We start from the raw sequence: 17,061 nt of genomic DNA, 5'->3' as shown, positions 1-17,061 counted from the left end.
AGAACACTGGGGGGTGGGTCAGCTTTCCCAGCTCCTCTTGAAAGCAGTTGCTTCCAAGACACACACACTCCTCATTCTCCCAGGCAGGGCTACTCCATGCCCTAAGGTACTCCTGCATCCTAATTGGTTAGGAACTTAGTGGGGAAGACCCTCAAACACTATTAAGTCATCATCACTACCACCAAAAAAAGTGCTGAGCACTCCACGCATTACCCTACTAAACCAAGAAAAACGAGGCTTTGAAATGTCAAGGGACACACTGCAAACAAGACACCAGGAAGACGGTGGAACAGAACACAATCTGGGTTGGCCACAACTTTCTTTGGCTACATGCTCTTCTGTGTTCAGGGACAATCCTGGACAGATGGCTAATCACAGTCATCCTAATAAATAGTACAGACTTAAATATTACCTCTAGATGGCACAGAATTCTGAAGTTTGCACCAAGTGCTTAGCAGATTAACAGCTCCTTTTAAAGAAAAAATAATTACCTTCCTCGCTGGCACACTGCTGGAAGAGGGGACGGTCTTCCAGTGGGGAAGAATGCAAATCAGGTTCTTAAGACTGAACAGCAGAACTCAGCTCTGCCTCCCTCCGCTCTTGCACTGAAGCCCGCAAACCCACTCCAATTAACACTGCAGAAGTCTGGTCTTTGGGCAGAGAGCTCAACCATGAACTGATTAGCATCCAACTCCTGCCAAAGGCTCATTTGAGACATCTGATAGCTGAGAGAGATGGCCTAATGTGCAGATTAACTAGCCATTCCGTGAGGCCCTCTAAATTTTAGCCATATACGAAACTGGATCAACACAAAGCAACAATTGTCCTCCATAGTTATTCAGCTTCTTACAGAAACTCCTTCACACACTTAAGATTTATGCTCTCAGCTTTTATAGAGGGTGCGTGTAAGAAACATCCATTTAAACATTAAGGGCCTTTTGAGAAAGAACGGTTGAAAGTGCAGTGCGTGAGGTTACCCCTTGCCCCTGAAATGAAAAAGCATGTGAGAAATTTAGTGCCAAGAAAAAGTTTGTCTCCCTGAAAGAGTCTATGTTTTCCTTCCTCAGAAGAGAACTGTATAATCACATCTCTTTTTGTCTCAATTCTTCAAAACTTCAGAGGCAAATTCGGTAACTAATTCATCCCAACTACCTTGAGATATCTATTCTTGGACTTTTTTTTTTTTTTACCCCTTTTGATCTTGATTTTATTTTTATGACTCCTGCTTTGTGCTTCATTTTGCTAGGCAACTTAAATCTTTTTCCCCTTCAAAGAAGGACATAAATCCTAAGTAATGGAGGTCTTTTCTCACTCTTACACACACACACACACACACACACACACACGATGCTCCTGCCTAGTACAAGTGCTCCTGGACTCGCCAGCCCCACTCATATTATTGCTTTCACATCTTCCCCACTAACACAGCAGAGCTGGAAAGACCCCCACGTGTTGTACCCATTCGTTTACCTCAGCACAAAGCCCCCCAGCAAGTGGGTACAAGGACTGCCTGGCTCTTAGGACTCTACGCTTCAGCATGTAAGAGTGAAGCTGATTCCCAAGGTAAAAGATGTTCCCATGCAAGATGGCCATACTCAGGACAGACTTGAAGCCAGCACAAACCATAGCAGTAGTGGTTTGACAGTTCTGAAGACAGCTATAGTGCTCCTCCTCCTGTGTGCCCTCCTGCCACGAGTCTTTGTTCTCACTAAGGGGGGCCTTTTGCTACTCTTCTATTAAAGGGATTTCTTCCACTTCCTCTGAACATGGGTGGTCTCTGGATAGCTTTGACCAGCAACCTACTGATCCCAAGTATTGCTTTTAAGTGGTCTAGCAACTTCCATTTCCTGTTCTTGGAAGGAGCTGCCATGTAAGCTTCCCAGAAGGACGATCCCTGTGGAGAGATACATGTGAGTGGGACAAAGGCCCAGGAGCACCTTGACAAGTCTACAGGAAAGCCACTTAGCAGGGGGTCCCTAGGTCCCAAAGGTCCTACTGTCACATGTATTAGAGATTAACCCTACAGACTACTTCCCTGATCCTAAAAAAAAAAAAAAAAAGAATAGTGGCTTTCAGATGGTTAAGGAGCAGTACCTGATTCTTGGGGTTGTTGTGGGGATTAAATGTTTCATACATGAAAAGTCCTTAGTCCAGGGCTTTTAAGTGCTCAATGAATGGTAATTATTGTTTTTGCTCCGTCAAGTGGCAAAATAAAGTTTTGTGTTATACCTGCGTGGGGAAACAGCTTTCTTAAGAATGTTTCAGTGACATTATTCCACAGTTATATGACCTAAGATGACCTATATACTTGGCAGGCCACCTGTTTTTCTTTTTTTGTTTTTGTTTTTTGGTCATTTCTGAACCAGTATTGGGAAGAGGTGTCAAAATGTACTAATATACCAGTATTGGGAAATATTTTCAATTTTCAAAATATATCTTCGGAAGTAAAAAAAAAAAAAAAAGCCAGGAGCTTCAGGGAAATGGCTGCAGAATTCCAGGCACCAAGTGATTAGCAAGACAACAGAGATAGTTCCAGGGCCTTTTTCAGTATAAAGATAAGATTTCCCAAGGATGTGAGAGAATGCCATAAGCTTTCAAGAGATCCCAGACTCCGATAATCATGGGAGGATGCCATAAGCCTTCAAGAGATACCAGCTCCAATGATCAAGAGGGCGCGGATCTAGTTGGGTCAGAAGATTATTGGTATAAAATACTCCGGGTCCAGAAGCCTCCGGCGACTTCTTTTCTGGTCACCCCCTTATACTGTCTCGGGTTAGAGATAGTATAGGGCTGTATTAAACATATTAAACTCTATCTTTCCATCTTTGTAATAATAAACTCATTTAAGGTGTCAGCAAGAGTTCAGGCTAGTGTTTTATCTGTACCTAGTTCAGAACAAGAACCCGCAGCTACTGGAACAGTTTCAGGAGCATAACAGGGTCCCTGTAACAGTTCCCTCATCTGTAACAATTTCTGTTACCTCATATAGGCTACAAGGTGTGTGTGGCACGGAAGGCAGCTGTGTACAGTTATAGTTCTAGAGACAACCACTGAATCTGGCATGGAGATCCTGACTAAATGTCTGCTGCTGTGCTCTGTGCTCAGGCCCAACTCATCTCCTGAGAAGTGTCCAAGCAGCTGCGATGATGTGAGTCACAGGCCCGGGGAAGAAGGGGGAGGCCTGAGAGGAAGAATGCAGAAGGGGGAGGCCTGAGAGGAAGAATGCAGTTGTTCTTTTTTTTTTTTTTTTTTTGTAATACCACTTATACTCTTGGTAGGTTCATTTGTGTGCAAATACCTCTCCAGTATTCTACAACTTGAGCAATACTGCTTGTGATTCTAGTTTTTCACTGCATATATTTTAACATCAACCATGCGTCAGAACTGGTTTATTTACCCATTCAGCCAATATTTATGATGTAAAAAGCATTGGGGGAGGCTCAGGGGTCTCTATACATTAGCATCAGTCAGGGAAATGCAGTGATGATTTTCAGGACAATGGTGCTGGCACTCTGCTGGAAAATAAATGACAGAATCCTTAGGATAATAACTGAGCCTTTCCCACAATTTAGTCTCTTTATTTCTTCTCACTCTCTAGAGAACACAGCCACCAACAAATCCCTTCCAGTTAAAAGAGCCCAGGCTCTCCCAGAGCTCCCCCCACTGATGTCTGACAGTCCCTGTGCCTCCCCCAGGGCATGCCGGGATCAATACACCAGTACTTCAAAGCAGCCTTCAAATTGGAGTGCAGGCAGCACTTTCAAAAAAAAATCCTCCAGCGAGCTGGGGATTCAGAAGTTGGAGTGGGAGGGGGCAGGGAGAGGCTGCGCTGGAATTTGACAGTGCCACACAATGCACTGAGGATCAGAGCTGCGAGACAAATTCAGCTCCAGAGATGAAAAAATCTTCTTCGGTGCTGACAACATCTGTTTTATTTTGAAGGTTGCTAAGGAGAGTTCTAGCTGGGCCAACATTGTTCCAGCTCAGTACTTCATTGTGAATCTCCAGCACGAGGCTCAGATGGTTAGGAATGAAAGCTCTCCAGATAAACCTGGCTGCTTTTGCTTTCAGATATCAAAGGATCACTTTGCTAACCTCGAGGACTCACACCTGCCCCTCCCCACCAGTCACAATCGCAATTGCGCTGTGGCCTCTGCTTACTCTCCCCCTTCCCCTGCTGCCCCACTCACCAACTCCCCAGCTCAGCCAAATAAGTCTCATTAGGGACAAATGGCAAACACACCAGTAACCGAGTGATTTCCATCCGGACATAAGTCAGAGCCGAGCACGGGCTGCGAGTCATGGCAGGAGGAGGTTTAGCATCGACCCGGGAGGAAATCATCTGGCTTTGAAAGATCTGTTTGGCCTCCTCACAATCAAAGCAACACCAAATGCCTGCTTCGGGCTCCTAAGCACTCACAGGACCCGGAGGGAGAGGGAGGGAGATAAAGTTCAACACAGCAAAGAGCCTGGCTGGCCAGCCTGTCTCATCTTGGCAACAATGTGGAGGGAAAGTGAGGCTCTCCACCACCCACCTGACCCTCGACTCCCAAGCTTACTTGCAGCTAGTTATTAGCCATTAACAAAACTCAGGAAAAGTTGGCAAACATTCTGCCCAGTAGGAAAACAGAAGAAAAAAAGGCCTAAGAAAGATGAGCAGGTAGAAGAACATCTCCCACTGGCCGTGCCAATGACCTTTGCATATATAATAAAATGCAAAACTGGGCAACAAGCTGACTGATGCTGCACCTCCACCAAGGGGGGAGCCCAGCCTGAAAGCCCTGGGAAGACCCCGGAGAAGCAGCAGGGCTCCACGCATCACCGACACCTGCAAATATAGTCATCCTGGGATTCCAGGGCACAAAGGAAAGGGAAAATGCCTTCTTTTGGCTGCAGGAATTTTCTTTCTGCATTTGGGCTTTGGAAGTCCCCGGCTCCTGCCAGGGTGCACCTACGAGTCTAAGAATAGGAAGGGGAATGGCAGCTCTCCCTCCCACAAAGATCTGCTTCAAAGAGCCATTCAGCAGCACCCGACCCCGCAGACCCTGACAACAAAAGGAAACTATATTCTCTGAAATGAGGGTCTTGGAACAACTGAGGCCACATCATTTAAGTATTTCCCTCGCTTGCTGGGTTCTATTTCAGCAAGCTTTGCTTCGGGCCTCCAGCTTGGGCTCTACCTGAATTTAAAGGATGCTTGTCCAAGCATAAAGAGGGTCAGCATCATGCAGAACACACGGCACCCAGACCCCGCCAGAGCACTCATCCAGCCACAGAGGCACACAGCCATCCGCCCCGCCACTCACCGAGCCAGGTCACGCTCACGCCCACTGGGGCAGACATGGCCTCCGCCAGCTTGTGCCAGCTCCTGTTGTGTCCAGGTGCCCAGAGCGCCACGTGGCAGAAATAGTAGCCAGAGTTTTCTTTGCTAACGTCTCGGACCAGTAAGTGGTAGGAGCGTGCATCCACGTGACTCAAAGCCACGTGCGGAGAGCTGTGCACCAGCGAATCCCGGTCCAGCCGCGCCAGCACGTGCGGGGCAGGCAAGGTGCTGTCGCGTGTCCTGCTGAAGTACCATGTCACCTCAGCCCGCACCTCATCCACTCGGTCTGTTGTGATGTTGCAGGACAGGTCCAGCTCCTTTCCTTCAGCCGCAGAGACGTTCTTGGCCACGGTTGCTCGAAGAACTTGAAAATTAAAAACAAATGCATCTAAGTAGTCTGTATTATGTTGGCTCACTCTACCTTTCACCTCCCCTACCTGCCTCAGGCAGATCATCTCCTTCTAAGCTCTTGATTATGGCACTAAAATTAGAAGCCTTTGTATGGTTATAGGTGCTTGAGAAATAGTAAATGAACAAACTCACAAAACAGACTACATTTCTTTTTATTTCAAAAAGCAACTGACAGTAGCAAACAGTTATGCACATTTACTATACACAAGACAGTGTTCTGATTACTTTATAAATATTAATCCTTATGATAACCCTATGAGGTAGGTGCTATTCTTAACTATTCTTATCCGCATGTTACTGACAACCAAACCAAAGCACAGCAAACTTAAGGAACCTGCCCCAGGCCACTTAGCTAGTAAGTGACAGAGCTGGGATCCGATCTACATGCCTGCTTCTAGAACCCCTATTCTTGACTGCTAGGGTACTGTCTGTTGAGCCTCACAAAACTAGAGTTACATTTTGTCCACGGGTACAATAAAACTTGAATGATTTTACTGAAAAATAGTTCTGATAGGTGCTTAGGAGTCAGTCTGGGCTTGAGACTGGAAGGGAGGAGGTGAAGTGAAACCAATTTCCAAATAAAAGTGGAAAATCCTAGGCTGGGGATATAGCTCAGTGGTAGAGCACTTGCTTAGCGTGTGCGAGGCCCTGGGTTCCATTCCCAGTGCTGAAAAAAAAAATCTGAAACAGAAGAGCTGGGAAAATGAAACCGAGTAATTTCCCTTTTGAATCAATTCTTTGAAACGTAATGTATTTAGAGTGGCATTCATTTCATCAGGATGCCCATCTAAAAGCCGAGCGTACAACATGTATTTCCCCCCTCTGTGGTGCCGGGGATGAAATCCACAGGAGCATTCTACCTCTGAGCTACAAACCAGCCCTATTTTATTATTGTATTTTGTTTAGACTATGCATGTTACTGCCCTCTCATAGTATGGGTAACTGAAAGTAGACTATATTTAGATAAAATTCTGAAGTATTTGGTGCCATGACTCAAGGCAAATCTACTTTTAGCATTCCCCTGTCAAAGCTTTTTACCTGAAAACATTTTACTCAATTCAGGGGAGTGTGTGTGTGTGTGTGTGTGTGTGTGTGTGTGTGTGTTAGAACCCAGGGGCTTTTCTACCTCTAGGCTATACTCTCAGACCTATTTTATACTTTATTTGGAAACAGGGTCTCACTAAGTTGCTGAGAGCCTCACTAAGTAGCTGAGGCTGGCTTTGAACCTATGCAAAGCCTCCCAAGCCCGGGAATTACAAGCATGTACCACCATGCCTGGTTATTCGGGGGATTTTTAAAAAGAAGTTGGACATGTGTAATCAAAATAGGACAACATCCAGCTTGGGATAGTGCTCTGGGAACAAATTACTTTGATGGTAAAATAGCAAATATCTCGCAGAGGATTTGAGTGGAGGCACAGCCCTGGCCTTCCTGCAAAAGCCACTCAGCACTTGTTCCGAGAACTCCTGACTGGGAAGCCCAGCTCAGAGGAGAGCCAACCCCAAAGCCAACGCCCTCTGGCATACATTACTTCCATAGAAATATTTCCAAAGCCTGACAATACTTTAAACATCCACTTTGACAGACTACAGAAAAGGGAGGTGGCCATAGGATTAGAAAATGTAATTTACGAATTCAATTTCACTCTCCATCTACCCTCCAAATTCTTCCTCTTCCCTCACCCTGTTGAAAGGACCAAAAGTCATCTGAGGGCATCTTTAGAAGGGATCCATGGAAGCGGTCACCCTGAGCCGGCTCTGCAGTTTGAACCACCCACATACAATGCTTGTGGCCAGAGACCCTTAAAATTACCTTCTGGAGAGGTAAAATGTGACTTGGGAGGGTGTCGGCTCAGAAAGAAAGTACTCATCATGCAGCTATAGACTTTATAAGTTGAGAAAATGATTTATTGGGCTCTAAAAATATTGGTAGACATATTCAAGGAGTTCGCTTTATAATCTGATCTGCACAATTGGCTTAATATCCTGCCATATCACTAACCATAGTCCCCATACATTCTGGACTTGGAGGTTTACTGCTGGGATACAGGATGGAGAAGGCTAAAGGGAACAAAGAAGGATTCCTAATGCAAGAGGGGATTCAGGAAAAGCCTGGGGTGAAACAGGCATTCTCTCATGGACTCTAACTCATGCTGTCAATTAGACACTAAGACTTGCATCAGCCAGACCTCCCTGTGGCAGGGGTACCACCACACAGGGAACATAGCTTCGATGTCTACGTGGCTCTGCGCTGTTTATAATGACAGAGCAGCCAAAGCATCTCAGTAGCTAGCGAGGGACAGTGCAAGTGATGAGGAGACGAGAATGGCATAGGCAAGTATGGTTCTCAGCCTAGGGTCTGCACAGCAAATTCAGGGAGTCTGGAAATTTGTACGGGAAAAATTTACTTTTTATTAATTAAATAAACCTTCAAGAAAGCATCTCTGCTGGGCGTGGTGGTGCACATTTGTAATCCCAGCATTCGGGAGGCTGAAACTGGAGGATCGCTGTTTGCGGACAGCCTCAGCTACTTAGTGAGGACCTGATTCAAAATAAAAGAATGAAAAATAGGGCAGGGGGTGTAGCTTGGAGGTCAAACGAATGTCTGTGGGTTCCACTCCAGACCCACCAAAAAAAAAAAAAAAAAAAAAAGAGAAAGCATCTCTACCCATTGTGAAAGTAAGCAGCAAACAAACCCTTTGCCCTGGCAGAAATCACAGATATTTTCATATTACATTACTGGTTGCAGATATCCTGAAAAGTGATTATATTTGCTGCTACCTTGAAATTATAATAGCAGCTAGGCTTGCCATTATATCATATTATTAATGTGTTAATAAAGCACAAAATTATTACAAATTTGTCTTAAAAATGTTTTGATAACTCTTTGAATATAATTGTTGTCCTCTGTGATCTTGTGTTTTATACTTAAGAATTAAGACAAATGTTAATTCTGAGAAAGGTCTGTGGGTTTTAAAAGACTGTCAATGAGGCCCAAAGTAAAAAAATATTATGAACCTTCCGTCTCAGATGAGAGCGAGATGTAGTACGTGCCTAATGGGCTCAGTGTTCCATGTCTTAACCTTATACCTAGAGATACTATGGGTTTTGTGGTGTATCTAAAATAAAAAAAACACCTTTATAACTGAAATTTCTGCATAAAATGATTAACTTGCTGCAAAGCTGAGAGTCTTAACCTTCCTGCCTCATTAGAACAGTTGTTCCATGAAAGCTGAAAAGCTGGAGGTTTTGTACGGCAGCTTCCAGATAGGTTGCTTTTGCTAAGGAAGGTGTCCGAGGGGTAAAGTGGTAGCTCAGTGGAAAAGCACTTGCTTAGCGTGTGCTGGACCCTGGGTTCCATAACCAGCACTGTATTAAGAGAGACCAGAGCTCATCTACAAAGTGGTTTCTGCAGCCAGAGGCGCCAAGATTGACCTCAATGGGCAGCTCCTCTCCTTGAAGGGCACCACCAGGAAGCTCAGCCTTGCTCTTCAAACCCACTTCTACTGAATCCTCCTGTGTGGTGGCACAAATGCAGAGGAAGCGCTCGGGACAGAGCTGCTTGCAGAACAGATGCTCACTGTGCGCACTGCTTCCTGCTTTCCTTCCCATCGGAGCAACAGAGCAGCCACTCTCACACTCATGCTCAGGAAATGAGTCCCGCCAAGGTCTTCCCAGTTTAAAAAACAGGAGGCAGCAGCAATGTACTCTGAGATCTGCAGCTGTCAGACTCCCAGCAAACCCAGGCCAAGTATCCAGCGCCAGCAATGGCACTACCTTGCGATGGGCCCCTTACACGCTGTCTCTGTCAAAGCTGCATCCTCCACGGGGCCTGGGACTGGGCCTTGTGCACCTCTTTCCCCAGGACCCTGCCCAGAACTGAGCACACTGTTTGTTAAACTGTGAGTTAGTAAAGGCTTTTATTTTCCTCTGTCCTTGTGTATTTTCTAGCATATTTTTTCTACTTCCTTAATTATTCTGTAGTTGGAGTAAGGGGTCAGAAAGAAAGCGAGCTGGGCATCGTGACGCATGCTCGTAATCTCAGTACTTGGGAGGCTGAAACAGGAGGATCGTGGGTTCGCAGCCAGGCTCAGCTACTTAGTGAGATCCTTTGCAACTTAGTGAGCCCCTGTTTCAAAATAAAGGATAAAAAATAGGGCTGGGAGTGGGAATGTAATTTGGAGGTAGAATGCCCCTGGGCTCAATTTCCAGTAGTGCAAAAAAAGAAAAGAAAAGAAAAGAAAAGGTGGATTTCCAGTTGACAGGACAAAAACTTCTTATACACACCCAGTGCTGCTGGTCACTCAGGGCTATATATGACACAGGAAGCAAGAAGAGGCTCAGAACTCCTCTGAGGGGCCCCAAGGGCAGGCCTAGAGCATGAAGGATAGACACCAGGTTTGGGGTTGAGCCAGACATACTTGCCAACAGCTGTGAGGAAAGGCAGGCAACACCAAATGGGACAAAGCCCGGGAGCAGGTGTGGCCAGATCCGCCCCAGAGCCCCCTGAACGCCAGGTGGGCCTTCACTCTGGGAAGGATTTGTGTGAGAAGTACCTTAGTATAATGTATGTTTGTGCTGCAGTTTCCATGTGTACAAGTTCAGAGCAATGCAGCTGCCGGACAAAACTACAGCACACAGCTCAAAACAGATGCATCCGTCCCCAAACTATCAAGACCCTCCAGCTCCCTCACCCTCAAGGGAAGGCTTCACACGAGTGGCAGAAAGAGTCAGAGGTAAAGATGCAACTCCCTGACCCAGTTCTTTACACCATTACTGACTGCAAAATAAGAGGCAGTCTACAACACATGGTTTCCAGCTCACCTGTTGGCTGCATCACCACGGAAGCGACTTCCACGGCCTTTTCTTGGATTTCCTGCCAGTTCCCCTGCTCCGCGATCCACTCGCTGACCACACACCTGTAGGAGCCCTGGTCGGCGGACAGCGCCCGGGACACGGAGAGGCGGTAGGCGTCGCTGCCGGCCGTGTCGAGGCGCACGTCCCCGCTGTGGTAGCGCTGCTCGTAGCCGGGGCCCGGGTGGAACCTGCCCTCGTGCGTGAGGGCCAGCACGGCCCGGCGTGTGGGGCCCCGGTGCAGCTCCCACAGCAGCGCCAGGTGCGTGTGCAGCGGGGAGGTGCTGGAGGCCACGCAGCGCAGCTCGAAGGGCTCGCCCTCCCGCAGGCTCAGGCTGGGCGGTGGCCGTGCGCTGGGGCCCACGTGCAGGGCATCGGCCAGCACTGCAGACAGAGAACACCCGTCAGCCCACTGGTCATGGCCCTGGGACCCCCGCGGCCAGGGCCGGCACCTACCAGGGCTCTAGCCTTGAGCCATGCCCATGGCTGCCAGGGAGAAAGGGGGGTGACAACTGGACCTTCCAGGTGGAGCTGACATGGGAGGTCGACAACTTAGAGAAGGTGAATTCCTAGGACAGTGCCCAACATCCTAAGTAAATGGGTTTAAGTGTCTAAATATGGCTTTGTTAGGACACGAGGCCACAGTAGGAAGCTCACAGAGTCTGGGATGAGGCCACCTTTGAAGAGTCAAAGCAGCATGATTTGCAGGGGGAAGGATGACAGGAGCTGCTCATGACCTGGGAACAGCGCCCGAATGACCAGGACAGGCAGGAAAGGGAAGCAGAGGCTCATCTCAATTGACGAGGGCCTACTGGAAGACGAGGCACTTCCAGAGTCCAGTAAAGGGGGGCAGAGGTCAAGGAAGTGCTGGTGAGTGCTGCTTAGGAAGAAGTGCTAAGCAATTACTGGTACTCTGGTGACTAGAGCAGAGCCTGCTACCCAGGCACAGGGAAAATCTATCATGCTTCTCTAGGAGCTGGATAAGAGGGCCCTCAAATGGTCTTGCTCATTTACTGGTTGGTGCTGTGTGATTTTAAGCAAGTTCATCACCTCTTTGGTTTTCCCCTTAATTCCACATTCAGAAACTAATTCGGTGTCCTTGAGAAGGGACTATTCTAGATAACAGGAAAAACAGCTACATCTATAAAAGGATGCATCCCAAAGATCCATTCCTTCTAGAAAATGAAGGCAATGACCTCTGGTACATCTATCAGTCTCTGAGCTTGGGCAACCTGACTCAGTTTTCAAGGCCAGTTCACAGAGCATGGAAGAACAGTTTCAAGATCCATGGCAGGAGACCCTGGACCATGAGGATTCCTGCCAGTCCCTCTATGGCCAGGCATCTGTGTTCCTGAGCCAAGAAAAGCCTCCCCTTGCTTCTCCTGCCTTCTAAAATCTAGAGAAGCACTGAAACCTGGGAAGGGGGGATTCTCCTGCCGCCGTCTATCCTCCAAGAGAAAGGAGGACGAGTCTCACCCAATGGAGGGCCAAGAGGCTGCCTTATGTAACAGTAACAGAAGAACATTTTATATCACTTACTTCTAATAACACATTCAGGATTTTCTATAGATATAAAAGAAAGGCAGATTTGAAAGGATTAAACAGCCATGTATATTAAGTAGATTAATTAAGTAGGCATTAATGGACATGGCTATTTCATCCCTTTATGAATTTCTAGTGAAGGGACAGGATCTTGGATGGAAGGTTCTACCAAACATCACAGTGGGAATAGATGCCTGACCAACCCTCTTTACATTCTCATATCCATTTTCTCCTTTCCTGATAATTACAAACATTCCTAATCTTTGGGGAATAGATCAGCCCACAAATAAATGCATAATTAATAGCAATAATAAACAATAATGTTTCTATTTTGTCAACCTCTAATTAAAATGGTTAGGTCTTGCTCATTTACTAACTAACAGTATACGATTTTAAGCAAGTGATTAACCTACACCCCCATTCTTCATCCATCCACCCTGAGCTATCTTCTTCACTGTGTTCAGAGAATTGAATGTGTGAGTAAATCTAAAAGAACTTGAAAGATAGAAAAATAAACCAAAAAATTAGAATAAAATAAAAACCCAAGACATTTCAGACATATAAGGTATTATTCTTGGCATGGCCAGGCCGATGAGCTAGCAGTGACCAGATCATTCTTTCTTTAGATATACTCCATGCAACTTTTAGTACAAACAGGTATTTAAGCCATGAAGGTCATCAGGCTGAGGGTATAGCTCAGTGGAAGAACATTTGCCTAGCATGTATGAGGTCCTGGGGGCAGGTGGGGGGGGGAGAGAGAGAGAGAGGAGGGGAGAGAGAGAGAGAGAGAGAGAGAGAGAGAGAGAGAGAGAGAGAGGAGGGAAGAGACAGAAAGGTAGGTAGGTCACAAAGATATGAATTTGGATGTACCAAAGAGCTGACCATCACTCTCGTGACCACCGGTTTCTCCTAACTAACCACTGAGTGCTTGCTATTGGCACAGCTCTAAGGGCTGGCACATGCTAACTTGCTTTCCTTGTGTGCTTTGACGTGGGTACCATGGAACCGAAAGGATACTGAGGCATGTTAACCGGCCCACAGTCTTCTAGCTGACAAATGAGAGAGTCCACAACTGGACAGAGTACAGCAACCCAGCTGTGGAGCTGAACTCTTTCCCACCACTCGGTGCTGCCTCTAGCTCGCTGGCCATGGGATAGCCCAGAGCCATACTGGACAGAAGGGAGGGGCATTCATGGCCACCTCGCCCATCCTCTGCCTTTAACCAGGTAAGACACTAGGCTTCCACTGGGCAGGGGAGCTGCCTCTAGACAAGGTCACCATAGCTGAGTGGCAGAGGAAGGTCTGGCTCTGGCATGCTGATCCCATCAAGACCGTACCTTTAACCTGCACCGTGTCTTCGTAGTTGCCCTGCACGGTGGCGTCTGTGCTGGGGGTGGAGCACTTGTAGTGACCTTGGTCTGAGGACTGCACATTCCTTATGTGGAGCTCCACCGCGTCATTGGCAGTCCGCCTCAGCAAGATCTCGCCCCTCTGCAGCCGTTCCCGGTACAGTTGGGCAGGGAAGCCCACCTCCCAAGTACTCGCCAGCTCCACAAAGCTGGTCCCTGAAGAGGAGAAGCTCCAGTCGAAGTTCTGCTCACTGGGGCCATCGTAGTCACTGACGTTGCAGGGGATGACCAGCTCGGTGCCCACCACCCGGACCAGGGTTCCTGCAGGGACTCTCACCACACGCCCACGACACACAGCTGCAATGACAAGGGACAAAAGGCAGGGTTTTAGTCGTGGAACATCTTCCCGGTGTGAACGGGGTGACCCCCAGGTTGCTCCTGCTCGGTCTGGAACAGAACCACTGGGGAAATGGGTGTCTGCAGAAGGAGGTTAAACTGTCCCTAGAACGTGAGCAAGAATGGGACCCTGAACCGAGCACCTCTCATGCTGCCAATTTCCAGCTTGACAGGGAGGAAGAACAAGTATTAGAAGCAAGGTAACCATAAACCTGAGTAGCACTGGCCCTCCCGTTACTATTGAACATACCAGCTCCGCTCAATGGGATGTAGAAATATTTTAGATTCTTAGTGAAAGAAAAAGGACATTGCTAACCAAGTATTTACACTTCTGCCTGCCCAGTTTCAACCCTCATCCCAAGAGACCATTCCCTGGGGCTTCTGAGACCTGATTTACACTGATGGATGCCAATTTTTAAATCTTAGAATGGCCTGCTGATAAAATGATTTAACTCCTGTTATCTGACATTGCCTATAAATTAATTTTAAAATATGATGATCCTACCAACTATTAATTTTCTATTTTCTGGCTCATTTCCTTCTCTCTACTCTTCATCCTGCTCTACGTGCAGCATGAGGATGGAGAAGCATAAAGGGAGGGAGGCTGGCTGGTGGCTGGCACTGTGGGATTGCAGCAGCTTGCCTGGGGACAAGCCCAGGGTTCACTGGGATCCCTCCCCCAGAGCGTACGAGCCACAGGCCGCCCTGGCAGGGCCCTAAGGGACCTGCGCCTGCGAGTCCTTCTCAGAAAGCTCCTTGCGGTGAACGTCAGCGTGATTCTGTAGTGTGTCTACTACCTGTGTCCAGCATTTCAATTCAGACCAAATGACTGTGTATGGCTCTTTTTTTTTTTTTTTTTTCGTGGTGGTACTTGAGCTACACCATCAGCTTTCTTTTTTCTTTTTAATTTTTGAAACAGGGTCTCACTAGGTTGCTGAGAATCTTGCTATGTTGTAGGGGCTGTCCTTGAATCTGCAATCCTCCTGTATCAGCCTCCCAAGTACTAGAATTATAGGTATGTGGCACCACTCCAGCTGTACGGCTCCTTCTTAATGTTCAATAAGATGTAGCAGGCAATGGTTGAACTATGTCCTCCCCACCCCAGATTCGCAGGTTGAAATCCTAGCACCTTTTCCCCCCTGACTTCAGAATGTGATCTCATTTAGGAAAAGGGTCATTTCAGATATAAGTAGTTGAATGCGGTGAGGTCATTCAGGAGTGAGGGGGCCCCTCACCCAATGAAGGTGTCCTGACAGATGGAGGAGTTTGGACATAGACACACACACAGGGAGAACACCATGTGTCAACGAAGACAGAGATCAGGGCGACGTGTATGCAAGCAGGGGAGAGAAGGACTGGATGCTGCCAACACCTGCATCCTAGGCTCCCAGCCTCCAGGACCGAGGCAAAGGGCTCCTATCGTCTAAGCCACCTGGGCTGTGGGCCCGTTGTGGTGGCTCTCATCAACTAATGCACCAGTGTTGCTTGTTTGCCACTGTTTCAATTCATGTTTTGTAAATCGTGGGTTGCCATCCATTTAGTGAGTTGTGAAATGAATTTATACTGGTTGTGAACAGAGATGTGTGCTTTTTAAAATAGAATTTTAAATGAACTGAAACTATTAGAGTGCATTGCATGTAGTAAGGGGTAAATATTGCTTTATTGTATTTTGTTAAATAAACAAAGGTACATGTGTATTAGATTATGAGGAAAACCTAGTATCTAAATTTGGATCAGGGTTTAAAAAAAGTCAAGAGAGATTTTAAAAGCTAGCTCTAAGCCAAGTGTGGGTGGCACAGAGTACTTGGGAGGCTGAGATAAGAGGATTGAAAGTTCAAGGCCAGCCTCAACAATTCAGTGAGACTTTCAGACCCTATTTCAAAATAAAAGTAAGCTGAGTGTGGTGGCACACACCTGTAATCCCAGTATGCGGGAGGCTGAGACAGGAGGATCACAGGTTCAAGACCAGCCTCAGAACTTAGTGAGACCCTGTTTCAAATAAAAATAAAACAGGGATGGAGGTGTAGCTTAGGGGTAGTATGCCTTGGGTTCCATTCCCAGCAGCACAAAAATAAATAAACAATAAAATAGGGCTGTGTGTGTAGCTCGGAGGCAGAATGCCCCTGGATTTAGTCCCTACTACAAAAAAAAAAAAAAAAAAAAAAAGCTCTTATTTTTCTTCACCCATTACTATTTTCTTTAATGCAAAAGGAAGTATCCATACAAGAGAAATAGTGACTGAGGACAGTGGGGGTTCTTAGCAGGGGACTGACTATCCCCTGCTCCTAGCCCAGCTGGGACAGATCCAACCATTCTCCTTAAAAATAAAGTTACAAGCCAGGAATGGTGCACACACTTGTTATCCTAGCATTTGGGAGGCTGCAACAGGAGGATCATGGTTCATGGACAGCCTCAGCTACTTAGAGAGGTTCTTTGCAACTCAGTGAAACCCTGTCTCCAACTAAAGAATAAATAATTGGGCTGGGGATGTAGCTCAAAGGTAGAATGCCCCTGGGTTCTATCTCCAGTACTATATAATAAATAAATAGGTAGCTAAATAAATAAAGTTATGGGTGCTGGCGACTTGGCAGAACTATGGGTCACACATCTTCTCATGGAGAATAGTTGAACTAGCCCCAGCCCCTACTGGGTGGTAGAGCTGGAATATGCAGCTTTCCTTATAAGGCAGCTCAGTGCCCACAAGATAACACCCACGACCTCACACCTATTTCTTCAGGCAAAGATGCTCGGTGCTCCAAGCAGCCCTAATTGCCCCTCAGATGGGGCTGGCCCTGCACCTCAGGCCCCAGGGATGGGCGGTGGGGCTAGGGTAAGTCAGAATTCTCCAGAAAGACACATTTGCACCCAGTGGGACCAAGGTGCTACAGATATGGTTTTCTCTAAGCTACACTGCTCTTTGAGGAAGCCATCTACAGAAGACAGCGAGGCCAGTAACACCTGGACCACAGAGGTGGAGGAAATGTACCTGGGTAGCCTGGTGGCAGCATCAGAGCTACTGGGCTCAGCACACCTCTAGAACGCTTTTCACACGCTTAGGCACATGCGCCAGCTCACACACCTTTCTCTCTCTCTGGATGTGTCAGTTTCTTGCAATTCCGCTCACTTTCCTCCAATGTTTCTTAAGCTAATTTCTGTCACTGGTAACTCAAAGAGCACTACAATAATA

At 46.9% G+C, this 17,061-nt stretch overlaps 1 protein-coding gene across 1 annotated transcript in view; it reads right to left on the bottom strand.

Annotated features, from left to right (window-relative positions):
- PTGFRN (prostaglandin F2 receptor inhibitor) overlaps positions 1-17,061 on the bottom strand; it is a gene marked incomplete at its 3' end in the record, with an annotated part of 76,929 nt that overhangs the window by 29,193 nt on the left and 30,675 nt on the right. The window contains exons 2-4 of the mRNA XM_080691817.1: positions 13,467-13,835; positions 10,558-10,971; positions 5,307-5,687 (exon numbers count right to left, since the gene is read on the bottom strand). Coding sequence (XP_080547943.1) covers positions 5,307-5,687; positions 10,558-10,971; positions 13,467-13,835 — 1,164 coding nt within the window. The remainder of the gene's footprint in view (positions 1-5,306; positions 5,688-10,557; positions 10,972-13,466; positions 13,836-17,061) is intronic.

The sequence above is a fragment of the Muscardinus avellanarius genome, assembly GCF_963383645.1.
Source record: "Muscardinus avellanarius genome assembly, chromosome: 3".
NCBI classification, from domain to species: Eukaryota; Metazoa; Chordata; class Mammalia; order Rodentia; family Gliridae; genus Muscardinus; species Muscardinus avellanarius.
Note: the sequence above shows the minus strand (reverse complement) of the source record. Positions and strands in the feature narration are given on the sequence as shown.